A 14,330-nucleotide genomic window follows, 5' to 3' on the forward strand; every position below is an offset into this window, starting at 1 on the left:
AAAAACTATTCTGTCCATCTGGATCAAATAATAGTAACCGCAACAACTGTACATTTGATTTCTCTGTAACTGCGACTGTGTTTCCTAATTCAAACATCTCAAACGATCTCTTGAAAATGTTTTACCATCAGGTCTGAATAAAGACATTTACAATATAACATCTCACTGTCACTGTAATGCAGTTTCACTTTATGCACTTACATATCTTACTCTTATCCTTTTGATTATGCAGAGTTTTTAAAAAGATTCAGATAATCAGACAGACTTTAACTTATTTTTTATTAAATATCATCACATAACTAAATGAATCACATTTATTCAGTAATACTGCAGTATAAATACACAGTATATGCTCAGTGTGTACTTTTGATAGCAGTGCTTTAGATTTAACTTATTGTGCGTCACGACAGCAAAGAAGTTTGTGCGTTTCTGTTTGTGTTTCGTGTGTTTATATGTATGTTTGTTTGTTTTCTAAGCGCCTGTTTTAACATGTAATGTCACATGTGGATCGTCTTCATGTATGTTTCCAGTCTACGTCCTGACTTTCTGTTGGAGCCGTTAATCATGTGTTGACCTCCTCTAGTCTCTGGACCACAGCGGACGCCACCTTCTTGTACGCCTCGGCCTGGAGAGCGCACACGCACACACACACACACACACACACACACACACACACACACACACACACACAGCAAAGTAAACAACACCTCAGTACATCATTACATGTAGCTGAAAGTAATGTGTCTTTTTATTAAAACAAAAAACAAAGAAGAATGTAGATATCAGGAATAAAATAGAATAGAGACCTCGGGGCTGTCAGGGGAGGAGACGACCACCGGCCGTCCTCTGTCTGACATCTCTCTGATGTTTAGATGCAGAGGAACATCACCTGGAGAGAAAAGGGGTAATCCATCAAAATATCTTAATCCAGCTGTTCTGTTAAACAGGAAGTATGCTGTTAACTTTTTAAAGTAGAAACAGATCAGAAAATCGGGTGAAAGCTACAAGGAACACCTTTCACATACTGTCCAAGTAGTCATTTGATCCATTATTAATATTGAAATATTGACTAGAGGAGCTTTAAAGGACGGGTTCACAATTTTTCAAGTCTTAAAACAACAGTCAGGTGTCCATATGAACAGTGAAAGAGGTTTTCCTCCTGTTCATACCGGCTATTAAAAGCTATTAAAGGGCCAGTATAAGATAAATAAGGAGTTTATAAGTGTCAGTCATGCATATAAATGTGCAGAATATGTCTCCTTTAAATAAGCAGCTGTAATCTTTCACCTAATAACTTGACTCCCAGAGTGTCTGCAAGGTTTCGGGCCCCGTCAGAGCCGAAGATGTGAGTCTGATGGTTACAGTTGGGACACTGGAAGACACTCATGTTCTGCACCAGACCGAGCACCTTCAGAATAAAATAACACAACATTTTCACCTTCCTGCAACTTCATCCTGCTGTCTGAAGATAAATTAATCTGACCTACAGTACAATTACTTGTCATTGCATTTTAAATTAAAAACTACTTGATGCAATATTTTGTCTATTTCTGACATAGACTAAACTTGATCGTCTGTGTTAGCTCGTAAATCAGCGAGTCAAAGTCATCTTCTAATCTACTACTGTAGCTTATTTCACTCACAGGAACTCTACTTATGTTATACACTCACACAAACACAGAAATTACCGGCACGTGAACTTTCTTGAACATCTCCGCTCCTCTGCGAGCGTCCAGCAGAGCGATGTCCTGCGGCGTCGACACGATTACCGCACCTGCACGACAACAACACACGGACACGTGAAAGGACTTTACAGAGACGGAGCAGTTTTAACTACCTCTGAAGTTAGAACAGAATGTGACCTGAAAAACAGATTAAAGCCAGTACAGTTGAACATCCCTGCAACAAAGAGCCTCACATGTTCATCTGTAATGGTAAATTGAAGCGATTTAAGAATTAGAGACTTCTGAAACCGAGTGAGTCCAAATTTAACATCACTAACCTGTCTGTCTGTTTTAATTGTATTGTACCAATTTGGGGACATTTTTTGGTCAGTAAGGACATTTTTTTAGACTCTTTTAAAGAGAGTTAAGAGAGAAAGAGTGAAGACTGATGACCTCAAATGTCTTGTTTTGTCCCAATAAACAGTTCACAACACAAAGACATTCAGTTTACTGTCACAGACGACTAAATAAATCAGAAAGTATTCACATTTGAGAAGCTGGAATCAGAGAATTTTGACATCTTTTTCTTAAAAAATGACTCCCTCCATTAATCGATTGTCAAAATAGATGGCGATTAAGTTTCTGTCAATCAATTAATCGACTTGTTACAGCTCTATATTCACAGTTGTGTCCATTCTGACTCTTGCTAACTTTGCACCGCCGTTGCAGAGATTCAGGAGATGCAGTTCTAGCAAAACAAAGCATATCGGAGCTTGAGTTTGAGTCCAAATGATAGAAAACAGAAATTAGTTCCCTGAATTAGATGTTGTAGCTCGCTGCATCAACTGGCCAGAGTTTCATTTCTTCAATCTCTACCACAGAGGTGGAGAGTGAAGATTTATACTGGAACTGTCCTTTAAGGTTAGAAATAGGTTTAAGGTTGAGGTATGTAAGGATTAGAAATGTCCTGTGTTATATTAACGAGTTCCCTAACAAGTATACTGCAGCACTGTGTCGGTGTGTTTGTTTGTGTGTGATTTACCTGCTACTGGGATGTTCTGGGTGATTGACAGCTGGACGTCTCCTGTCCCAGGAGGCATGTCGACAACCAGATAGTCCAACGATCCCCAGTCCACCTACACACACACACACACACACACACACACACACTTCAATCTAACTTTATTGTCCACCATTCCGCCAGAAATGTACAATTAGCAGTTAGAGAACTTCTTACCTGTCTGAGCAGTCTCTCTATCGCTGACATCACCATCAGCCCCCTCCACACGATGGGAGCCACATCCTCCACCAGGAAACCCATCGACATGCTGAGAGAGAAGTTTAAAAAAAAAAAAAAAAAAAGAAGGGTCAGAGGTCACAGCATATGAATTATTAGCAAAAAATTCATGGGTGAATAAGACAGACAGGATCTAATGTTCTGGATAGATGGACTCACCAGGGAATCCCGTAGTTGGTGAGCGGGATCATCAGATTGTCTGGAAGAAAGAGAAAAATGTTCAGGGCAGTTTCACGGTTACAGAAGTTTTATCAGACCTATCAGCAGCTAATAACAGCTTCTCTCGGAGGATCACTACATTAACCACTGAAACACGGATATATGAGAATTAGAAATTTGGGCGAGGAGGATTAAAAATGTGCCGTACTGTCAGTGAGCTCCGGGTTTCCCTTCAGGTTCATCAGTTTGGGAATTGAAGGACCGTAAACGTCGGCGTCAAGCAGACCGACTGACTTGGACTGAGAGAGAAAGAAACAGAAGAAGAAGAAGAAGAAGACGAAGAAGAAGAAGAAGAAGAAGAAGAGGATATTAGACCTGCAGTTGATGTAAAAAAAAACATCAGACTAGACTTTATTTTGCAAGAATTTTTACATCTGTATTTCAAGGTTTAAGGTTCATTTTATTCGTAATTATCCAACACAGGATTGCACAATGAAATTCTGTTGTAGCCCCCTCACACACACAGACAATTTATTTACAAATATTTTAAATTACAATAGAATAAAACAGCAAAACTGGCAATAATATAGAACAACTTACATAAAAGTAGCATTAAAGAACACATTGAAAAAGGAAAAACTACATTTTTTTCTACAAGGAATATACAGTCACATTTATACATACAAATAGTTTTTATTATGTGCATATTAAACGTATAATGTGAGTTATAGAGCAATAAAACTTATGGTAGTAGTGGCAGCGCAGGTAGTGTAAAGGTAATGGTGTGTAATGTGCATAATAAGACCAAAAATAACAGAATATTTCAATTTAAACTTCACAGATGTGGTGCAGTGTAGGAAACAAAACAAAGCTTTGATGAAAGTCCACATCTGACTGAGAAATGATCCTTTCAGATGACGTTACAGAGGAAAAACAAAACTACAGGAAGAGTCTCTTTACACACTGTGAAGCTGTGCGTAGTTACAGCGGTGCTTTGAGCTAAACTAAACTAACAAAAAGGAGAAATGTGACATGAGCGAAAGAAGATTCCTTACTGGATCATTGGCCATCAGTCCGAGAGCCAAATTCACTGCAGAGACAGAAAAAAAACCCACATTAAACACCTTCAACTAAAGACAACTATCTGGTTGAGATGTACATTAGCTCCTCACTACATTTGCTCTGGCAGATTAAACTTAATTTCATTTTCATTCATTATTACAAAAGCCAGTTTATCTGTTTTGTTTCCAGTAGACTGTTGCCTGGAAACACACTGAGCATCAGTGCCGACCAGCATTTCAAGATCAATCAAACACTTCTTAAAACACATTTACCACAGAAAAAAGAGGCAAAACTAAATCACACAACAGTGTGGACAAAACAGACAATTTGCAGAAATATATCAAAGGACTGGAAAGGAATTAACTCCAAGACATTAATTCGTTTACAAGAGGAAGTTCATACCTGCCGTGGTGGATTTGCCAACGCCACCTTTCCCCGAAGCCACAACAATGACCTGTTTGACACCTGTGATCGGCTTCTGTTTGGGAAGACCTCTGGCCATCTGCTGCTTCTGTCTCTCCTGTAACGCCTTAGTGTCCCCCGACCTCTGCGACACAACAACAACAACAACATGTAAATAACACAAAGGTCAAGGAGGTTGCTGGTTTCTATTCCTGGAAAACCTGGATACTGTTATCATCAGTTAGACTATTGTTCCTTTATTATCTACTGTGAACATGAGGCTTCCTGCAGGTTCCAGAAAAAACTAATTTAAGACTTTTTCACATGTAAAAATGTTGTTTGGTAGAAAAAAAAGTGACCAAATACTTTAAAAATATTCCCATGAAAGATGACAATGATTTTTACCAAAACAAATTGAGCTTGATGGATCATGTTCATGCTGTATTTACCAGTAGTCCCAAACATTTAAGAAAACATCACAGATATATAATAGTAGCACTGTGTGTTTGTTGGTCAGAAAGAAAAATGTAACTTTACAGAATTTAACAAGAAGTTTGGTAAGAAACTGTAGATTTTTCAGTCCAATCACAGAGATGATTGGGCTCTTAAGCATTTATTAAGAGTTTATAACTCCTGGCTTTATTAATAATGAACAAAAAATGTACTGATAATTTATAGATCAGTTAAAGGCTACTGATAAGAACAAAGTCTCTGGTAAGACTGGTGTTGACTCTTGTTTTGTCTGCAGAAGATCTGGAACAAAATCCATTTACCAACTTATTATAAATTAGGGCTGCAACTAACGATTGTTTTCATTATCAATTAATCTGTCCATTGATTAGTTGTTGGTATAAAATGTCAGAAAATGTTGAATACTTTCCCAAAGCCCAAGATGCAACTTAAAATAACCCAAAGATATTCAGTTTACTGTCATAGAGGACTAAAGAAACCAGAAAATATTCACATTTAAGAAGCTGGGACAATATTTTTTAGAAAATGGCTCAAAATGAAGTGATTTATTATAATTTATAAACCTTTTATAAAGCTTGCCAGGTAAAAAGTGGAGTTTTCAGAGACTGAGTACTGCTTCTACTGTAGCACTACTATTATTATTGCTGTTGTTACACTGTTTTGGTATTAAAAAATAATAAAAATAACAATAACAGCTCAACGAAACCTTATTAGTAAGATTTATACAACAAGTTACTGGTTGGTAACAGTCTTTGAGCTGCACTATCTGTGTTTAAATATAACATATGACTTTTATTTATACCAGTCAAGTTAGGACGAATACAACAACCACTTCCGGTTGTACGGTTAAAAGAAGAGTTTGGTATTCAAAGACATGAACGTATCAAAGCGAAAATACACACATATTACATAACATGAGACAAGAACAACATGTTGTCAAGTACAAATAATATCTACTCATTAAACGATGTGTTGGATCTATATTTTTGTTTATATATATTACCGTTTTTATTTTAAATACAAATATAATTTCCGGTTTTGCTCTTCCTTCGTAGCTAGCTTGACGTTAGCATGAAGCTGCTAGCTAGCTTAAACTGCCATTGAGCTGTGTTGCATTCAGAGAAACAGACATTAATCTCACCTGGCAACGTACGAACTGAACACAGCAGGCAGGTCCGTGTTTTATTATTGTCCCTGTTCGTAAAACTGAACATTTATTAACGGATATTCTCAGGAAATGAGACAGTTTGCTGTATGAGAACTGAGCCATGTTTAGCTGGTTTGTCTCAGCTCGCTGCCTTGATGCGCCTCAACACTGCGCAATGGACGCATATTTGTTTTGATGATAGATAGATAGATAGATAGATAGATAGATAGATAGATAGATAGATAGATAAAGAAATAAAAATGTGTTTATGTTTATATATATAGATACAGACACATTTTTATTTTATCTCTATATTTATTTTGTGTTTTTTGGAGTAACAAGGACTGCTTCCAGTTAGGATGTGGATTTCAGGTTAAGGTCTTTGTTTTCTTTCTTTTTCTTTTTCATTTGAATGTCGAGGTTGAGTGTTTTTTTTTTCTTCTTCTTTGTATTTAAATATTGTAATGTAATGTACTTGTGTTGTGCTTTGGTTTTGGTGAATTGGAGGTTGGGCTGGGATGTGTGTATGTGTGCGTGTAGAAACTATAGGACCTGACTTAGGGGAGACACATATTCTTATGTTATTAGTTTTTAAGTATGATTTGAATACCCAAAAATGTGATTTACTTATGAAATGCTAATAAAAATGTATTTAAAAAGGGGCGCATGTGTGTGATGAATAAAACCCCTTCCGCTCCTTAATAGCGTTATATTCTCAAAACAAAGTCCATCCAAATAACAAATAAATGAGTAAAAACAGAAATAAAGGAGAGAAATGCGGCTGCGAAAAAGACGCGCAGCCCCGAGCAGAACTGAACATCTGTAGTTGATGCAAGACGGAAGTGAATTGTGTGAGTGTTACTGTTTCTCTTTTGCCATTCATTCACTCAACATTTTCTTAACGTCCACCTCGTTATTGTTATAGGCGTCTGATTGAAAACACTGCACATTGTGGCTATTGAGCAGGCTTCTTCTGCACAGCGTGTGTGAAACAGGAAACGTTGCTGCGGACAGAGATGACAGACGCTCCGGTGGCTCGTACGGTGCTGCAGCAGTGTCTGCAGGCCAGACTGCAGGTGAAACCCGCAGAGCAGCTGTCAGAGGCGCAGTACGTCCAGGTGAGAGGAGGCTCAGCTCCCTATGTCTCATTACACTCTGTGGTATCTGAATAATGTTGATAATGATGATGTGGTTTCTGATTATTATGTGAATTTTATGTACTTTAAATACAAGAATATACAAGAACTGATCAGTTAAAGTATTGCAGTAAAAGTACATAAGTATTATGAGCTTGATGTAGTTAAAGTATTGCAGTAAAAGTGCATAAGTATTATGAGCTTGATGTAGTTAAAGTATTGCAGTAAAAGTACATAAGTATTATGAGCTTGATGTAGTTAAAGTATTGCAGTAAAAGTAGTGGTTTGGTCCCTCTGACTGATATATTATTATATATGACATCATTAGATTATTAATAGTGAAGCATCAGTGTTAGAGCAGCATGTTACTGTTGTAGCTGCTGGAGGTGGAGCTAGTTTACACTACTTTATATACAGTTAGCTAGTTTAGTCCAGTGGTTCCCAACCTAGGGGTCGGGCCCCTCCAAAGGGTCAGCAGATAAATCTGAGGGGTGGTGAGATGATTAATGGGAGAGGAAAGAAGAAAAAACAAAGTTCTGATACACAAATCTGTTTTCAGTTTTTGGACTTTTTCTCTAATCTTTGATTTTTGCTGAAATATTGGATCATTTGAACATTTATTGAAATGAAAGCATGTGAGAAGTTTAGAGGGAAAAATCACTATTTGGTGGAGCTGTTAACAACTCATAGACATGTGAAATGTGATCCCGACTACACACTGCTTTTTGTAAGACGTCAAAAGCCGAACAAATTATTAGATTATTTATTTATTTTTAAATCATGTTGTTTGTAGATGCTGTTTGTCCTCATCAGCTGTCCTGTGTTGGTTTTAACACTATGTGGTGAAGCCAAAGACATTTCCACAATCTGACTAACTAACTAACTAACTAACTAACTAACTAACTAACTAATGACTTAAAGCACTTTGACACCATTTACCATGATGAATGACAGGATGTATTCTTATTATCATGGTGTTTTTTAATCGGTCTAAAAACATGTTGTTGACTAAAACTGCAGACAGACCGAGTGGAGGAGCTTTAACCTCCACTACATCCCTGGTTAGCAGGATGAAGGCGCCCTCTTGTGTCGTGCATCAGTTTTCACATTTCAGTTGTTGACCTGCTGTGATGTTCACTGCAGGAAGACATGTAAAAACTCCACTGAGCCTTTGGCAGCTTCAAACAATATCAGTTTAATATATGTAATATCACACTGTGTCAGTTTGTTGACAGAAGTCACATCCTGTAACACTGACGCTGCATTCAGGTCACATGGGAAAGATGGGAGAGAAGAGTTTCCAGTCTGCAAATATTATTCACATCAGCTTTCAGGTTGTAAACAGAACTTGTGAATGTGAGATTTGATGCTGCAGGCTGTGATTTCTCTGTTGTTCAAATATGAGTCACAAGAAGTTTTAATCAAGTCTGAATTTAAACTTTACATCATGAGCAGATATAGTCTCCATGGATAAAAACACACAGCAAAAAGTGACATTTAAAGAAACTCAAAACATCAACAGAACAACAAATGAAAAGAAAAAAAGTGTTGATAATCCCAGTTTGATTGACAGCTGATCTCTGTGCAGCTCAGAAACACCACAGCAACGAGCTCTCAGAAACAATGGAGACAAAAACATGAAGAATTACAACAGAATCTGACACATGAAGTCTGAAATGACTTCTGTCTATTTCAGTTTACACAACTCAGCTGTGTCTCCATAATTATAAGGCCGAAGTCCAGCATAGAGAGGCTGAGTGAATGTGGTCTGGACTCTGTGGAGGAGAGTCATGGTTTCAGAGACTCTGTAGAAGGACAGAATACCTGCTCTGTGATCCAGGTACACTCCTACTCTGGAGGAACCTGGACCTGAGACGGGAGTTGAGATACCGTTGAACCAAAATGTAGAACTGTTAGTGTCACAATCTAACATCCAAGATTTGTCATTGAGCCCAAATACACATTCATCTGAGCCTCCTGTTCTGCTGATATTCTTGTATGCGACTGCTACACCAACTACTCCCCCTCTCCTCTCCACCTCCCAGTAACAACGTCCAGTCAGACTCTCTCTACTCATGACCTCACCACATACAGTGAATCTGTCTGGGTGACGAGAATAAGACTCTTAGCTCTGCTTTTCTGTTCCCATCAGATAATAACAGCTGTGTGTTTGCTGTGTTTGGATCCAGTGTGATTTCACGTGAATATTTTAAGAATCCAGCTCTGGTCTTGGGTTCTGCTTCTGACAGTAAAACGTCCACTTCAGTCACTGTCAGTGAGATGTTTGTCCATTTCTCCCTCAGGATGTCCTGTAGTTGATCTCTGAGCTCTGACACAGCTGCTGTCACATCCTCAAAGTATCTCAGAGGACGGATATTGATGCTGGATGAGTCTGTAGATGTACTGAGTTGTGACAGTGAGGGGTAGTTGTGTAGAAACTGGTTGTGATCCTCTGTGTGTGAGAGCTGCTTCAGTTCAGCGTCTTTCCTCTTCAGCTCAGTGATCTCCTGCTCCAGCTTCTCCTGAAGCTCTTTGACTCGACTCACTTCAGTTTCCTGCTGGGATCTGATCTGCTGCTTCACATCAGAGCTTCTTTTCTGGATGAGACGGATCAGCTCAGTGAAGATCTTCTCACTGTCCTCCACTGCTTTATCAGCAGAGCGACTGACGGCCTTCACCTCCTGTTGAAGCAGCTTCACATCTTTCTCTCTGTCCTGGATTCTCTGCTGGATTTGTTGTCGACTCACCTCGAGCTCTCTCTGCCTCTCAGTCCTTTCTGCTGCAGCTGAGACTGTGTCGTGGCCTTTATGTTCATCCACAGAGCAGAGATAACAGATACTCTGCTGATCAGTACGGCAGAACATCTTCATCACCTCATCATGACGAGAGCAGATGTTCTCCTGGAGCTTCTCCGAGGGGTCGACTAGCTTGTGTTTTTTAAATTTACTTGATTCAAAGTGAGGCTGAAGGTGTTTCTCACAGTAAGAGACGAGACACACCAGACAGGACTTGAGGGCTTTCAGCTTCCTCCCAGTGCAGACATCACAGGCCACATCTTCAGGTCCAGCATAGCAGTGATCAGCAGGAGCAGCTTGGAGTCCAGTCTTCTTCAGCTGCTCCACTAAAGCTGCTAACATGGTGCTTTTCACCAGGACAGGCCTCGGTGTGAAGGTCTGTCTGCACTGAGGGCAGCTGTAGATCTTCCTCTGATCCTCTCCATCCCAGAAGCCATTAATACAGCTCATGCAGTAGCTGTGTCCACAGGGAATAGTCACCGGATCCTTCAGTAGATCCAGACAGATCGAACAGCTGATTGTTTCTCGGTCCAGCTGATCTCCTTTCTGCGCCATTTCAGCTCTCAGTGGCAACGACTGTCTGAGTTTCACTTACTGAGAAGTTGAGCAGGTTTTACAGCTCTTGTACTGCATCACATGTTGTTTACACCCATCTATAAACTGTAGATCTGAAGGGGAGGGAACAAGGAAATATGAGCACAGAGTGGAGCTTGTTGTGTTTGACAGAACAGGGAGGAGTTATCAGGACGAGGAGCAGCACTGTGAATTAAAACTGTGTTTCCTCATTTACAGTGAAGTCTCAGTTAAAACCTGCTCACCATCTGAAAACATTTTTGCATTTAGCTGTAAAATACTTGTTGACATGTCAGGGTTTGGTGATGCCTCATTTGTTGATTAGTATGAATTGATGAATCTAGAGAGTGGATGTACTTTTGTCTTTTACATTTGATTAATCAACAGACATCACACTCCAGCGTTTTATTTTCATCCTATCAGTACAGTATTAAATCTTTATTGATCATTGTGAAGAAAATGATTCACATTAAAGCATCAACGTGAAATAAAAGCTGCTTCAAACACACCGTGTTCAACTTGAACTTCAGTAGCTGTTAACACAAACTAAAATTACTGCAAAATAAACCAGAACGCAGTGAAAACTAAAGTCAAACCTCCAGTCAGTGAGGATCATAATCCAAACCACCAAGAAAGACTTTATTAATAATCACCAATAAAGGCTTTAATTTCATTTTTTAATTTAAAAGATATATTTTTCCCTCTATCAGTATATCATCATGAAAGACTCAAACCAGCAATGAATTGATCTACTAACAAGTATTGTGTGTGTATCTAAAGCCTGATATATCTGATTCCTCCGTTGTTGTCCAGAAACTATTAGAAACACATCAATGAGCCACATGTCTGAAAGTGTGTAGATGTAACAGAACTGGACCAAGAATTGAAAGAGATCCTGTTGCTTTTGCTGATGTTGTTGTGTTTCTGCTCTCAGATCGACAGAGGAATGGTGATCTACGTCTGCTTCTTTAAAGGAGCGACAGACGACATACTGCCCAAGATGGGTCAGTGACCTTTTTTAACCTTTTGATACAGATGTTGTCCTTCTTTGCTCTCATTGTAAACCCACTCAGTATGAGATGTAAAGGTAAAGCATCCTTCCTCTGTGTGTCTCTACCGTTCAGTGTCCACACTGTTGAACCTGCGGCTGTGTGAGTCCGACTCGGGGAAGATGGTTTCTGTGTTGGAGCTTCCCGGCAGCCTGCTGATCGTCCCTCAGGCCACGCTGGGCGGGAAGGCCAAAGGCAAGGCCATGCAGTACCACAACAACATCGGCAAAGAGGACGGACTGCGGCTCTACAGCGCCTTCGTCTCTCTGTGCGAGAAGGAGATGACGGCAGCCGCCGCTTCAGCCGGGACCGGAGCCGAGGTGACGGTGAAACACGGGACGTATGGAAACAGACAAGTGCTGAAGCTCGACACCAACGGACCTTACACACATCTGATGGAGTTCTGAGAAGTGAAGCTTTGAATTTGTGTCACACATCAGCCTTCTTCCTGGAAGACAGTTTGACATGTCACATTAGGAAAAGCACAGGTGTAAATAATAAAAAAAAACAATATCAAAATGATATAAAATGTCATGACTGGAATACTTGAATAGAACAAAGCCATCGTTAATGTTATTAGTAACACCTGCATTTTTCCTACTATGATAAAATGTAATTAGAATAAGTGAAAACAACTGTGTGTGTGTGACAGAATCTTTAATAATGTCTAAATATCTACCATCAGTCTCTGGAGATTATATATCTGTTGGATCCATTTGTAATTAAAAACTGTATTTTGTAAGTTTGAAATATATCACTGTTTCTTTATGATATAAATCTGCTTGTTGAGATTCAAGATTTGAGTTTTGGGTTACCAAGACAACGCTTTAATATCAAGTCAAGTCAACTTTATTTGTGTAACATCTGAAATGGTATCTGCCTACAGATAACCGATACCCCCTGCCGGTGTAGATAAGTCACCGACAGATGGCTGTCCTCTACCTCTGACCTGGGTATCGAACGTAGTTCCCAAAATCTACAGACGCACGACCGTCCTAGCCTTGCTTAGGGAACCAAATTCAGCCTGGCCTCTATAATCACCAGCTGTCATTGAACCACTACCTAGTCAAGTATGTCCTGACAGCTGGGTCACAACGAAGTGTATTGGTGCAAATAGCTGTTGGAGGTTGAAAGTCCTCCAAGATGGCCTTCTATAAGGACATCTCTGGAGGAGGCCCACTCTGTGTGTCGCCCGGTTTTATAGGGCAGCTTCAGAGCCCTGGCCCTAACAGTTTAGCCAATTAAACCCCTAATTATAAGTCACTCAACCTAGTTCTGCACTGAAATCATACCTCTGTACATGTACAACAGTGTAATAACCCCAGTCACTAAATCTGAACCATTACCACTCTGTCACTCAATAAACAGCATTAACTATTACCTCTGCAAAATTCAATATAATTTATAATCTAAATCATTTCAAAACTAATATCAGCCTGTCCCAAAGGAGGCGTCTTTTCTCACCTTAAAGGAACACCAGAGGACCTCAGAGATCAGCACAAGTCAGGAACTTTGGTTGGAGTGTATAAAAATATACAAACCAGATTTATTTGGTTTTACAAAGCAAGCAATCTAAGAATGCAAAAAGTAAAATACAAAAACTTAGTAAAAATTCAAAGACTAAAGAGAGTCTCCAAGAGATCCCTCAAAAGGCCTAAAGGAAAAAGGAGGTCCCGCAAAAAGAAAAAGGATCCGGACCGGACCCCGAGCCTCTCTTGGCTTTTCATTTTATAAGTATACAACTTCCTCTTATTTGTATTACCACATATCGTCCATCTCCAGGACATCTATCACTTTCATGCTGATGTTACATGACTTTACACAAAATAGTGGCCTTTTCTTTATCTGTCACCTACATGAAACTTTTAAACTTCTTATTCACATTTGAGATTGAAATCAAGGGATGTCTGCAAAGTGCAGAAACACAGCTCCTCTATCGCCTCAGAATATCTGGTGGTTGCCACCAAGTTTTTGTGGTGTTTGTTTGTGTTATATTCATCCTTGAAGGTTCAGTTCTAGTTCAGTACACGTTGCACAAATTGTATAAATTCCTCAGGAATGATGCAAGACATTAAACTGTGTTTAATTTGTCAGGCTTTTAAGTTCAAAGAAATATAAATCTTCTTGCGATTGTTTTAAACTCATATATTTTTAATGCAGGAGGTGCACAAAACAGTAACAGTAAACCATTTAATGTCTCCTCCAAGCCAGCAGGAGGCGCACAGCTGTGTTTTAGGAGCTGGAAGTGAACAGCACTCAGTCTCAGTTAGTTTGAGTTGAGGAAAGTATTTTACTTTTCAACTTGCTCATATCGTCTGTAAATCTGACCGTCACAAACAAACTGAAATAACAGTGAATAGTAAACGGAGCTGGTAAAATTAAAGTGAAGCTCCAGATGCAACCAAGAGAGGAACATGAAATAAATGTAAAGAGCAAAGATTTGCAGATTATAAATGATCCTTCCGACACTTTGCACTTATAATACAATACACAGGATGTATTCCTATTATCATGGTGTTTTTTAATCGGTCTAAAAAAATGTTTTTGACTAAAACTGCAGACAGACTGAGTGGAG

The 14,330-nt window shown here is 39.2% G+C and overlaps 2 protein-coding genes and 1 pseudogene across 4 annotated transcripts; 1 reads left to right on the top strand and 2 right to left on the bottom strand.

The window, feature by feature from the left end:
- Positions 1-262: 262 nt before the first annotated feature.
- Positions 263-6,377, bottom strand: nubpl (nucleotide binding protein-like). The gene is made up of 11 exons (XM_067614607.1): positions 6,197-6,377; positions 4,585-4,729; positions 4,176-4,210; positions 3,329-3,419; positions 3,121-3,160; positions 2,902-2,992; positions 2,707-2,800; positions 1,689-1,774; positions 1,288-1,408; positions 807-889; positions 263-625 (listed from the first exon to the last, which is right to left on the bottom strand). The coding sequence occupies exons 1-11, from the start codon at positions 6,323-6,325 to the stop codon at positions 563-565; spliced, it is 978 nt and encodes a 325-aa protein (XP_067470708.1). The 5' UTR covers positions 6,326-6,377; the 3' UTR covers positions 263-562.
- A 602-nt stretch (positions 6,378-6,979) lies between these two features.
- dtd2 (D-aminoacyl-tRNA deacylase 2) lies at positions 6,980-12,505 on the top strand. Of its 3 annotated transcripts, none has more exons than XM_067614119.1 (4): positions 6,980-7,044; positions 7,128-7,320; positions 11,641-11,710; positions 11,831-12,505. In XM_067614119.1, the coding sequence occupies exons 2-4, from the start codon at positions 7,219-7,221 to the stop codon at positions 12,160-12,162; spliced, it is 504 nt and encodes a 167-aa protein (XP_067470220.1). In that variant the 5' UTR covers positions 6,980-7,044; positions 7,128-7,218; the 3' UTR covers positions 12,163-12,505. The 3 variants fall into 3 exon arrangements, with proteins under 3 accessions (XP_067470220.1, XP_067470222.1, XP_067470219.1); XM_067614121.1 differs by having other exon boundaries at positions 7,015-7,053; XM_067614118.1 differs by lacking the exon at positions 6,980-7,044 and having other exon boundaries at positions 7,061-7,320.
- Positions 8,324-11,100, bottom strand: LOC137199670 (tripartite motif-containing protein 16-like; annotated as a pseudogene).
- Positions 12,506-14,330: the final 1,825 nt, after the last annotated feature.

Source organism: Thunnus thynnus, chromosome 16 (assembly GCF_963924715.1).
Source record: "Thunnus thynnus chromosome 16, fThuThy2.1, whole genome shotgun sequence".
NCBI classification, from domain to species: domain Eukaryota; kingdom Metazoa; phylum Chordata; class Actinopteri; order Scombriformes; family Scombridae; genus Thunnus; species Thunnus thynnus.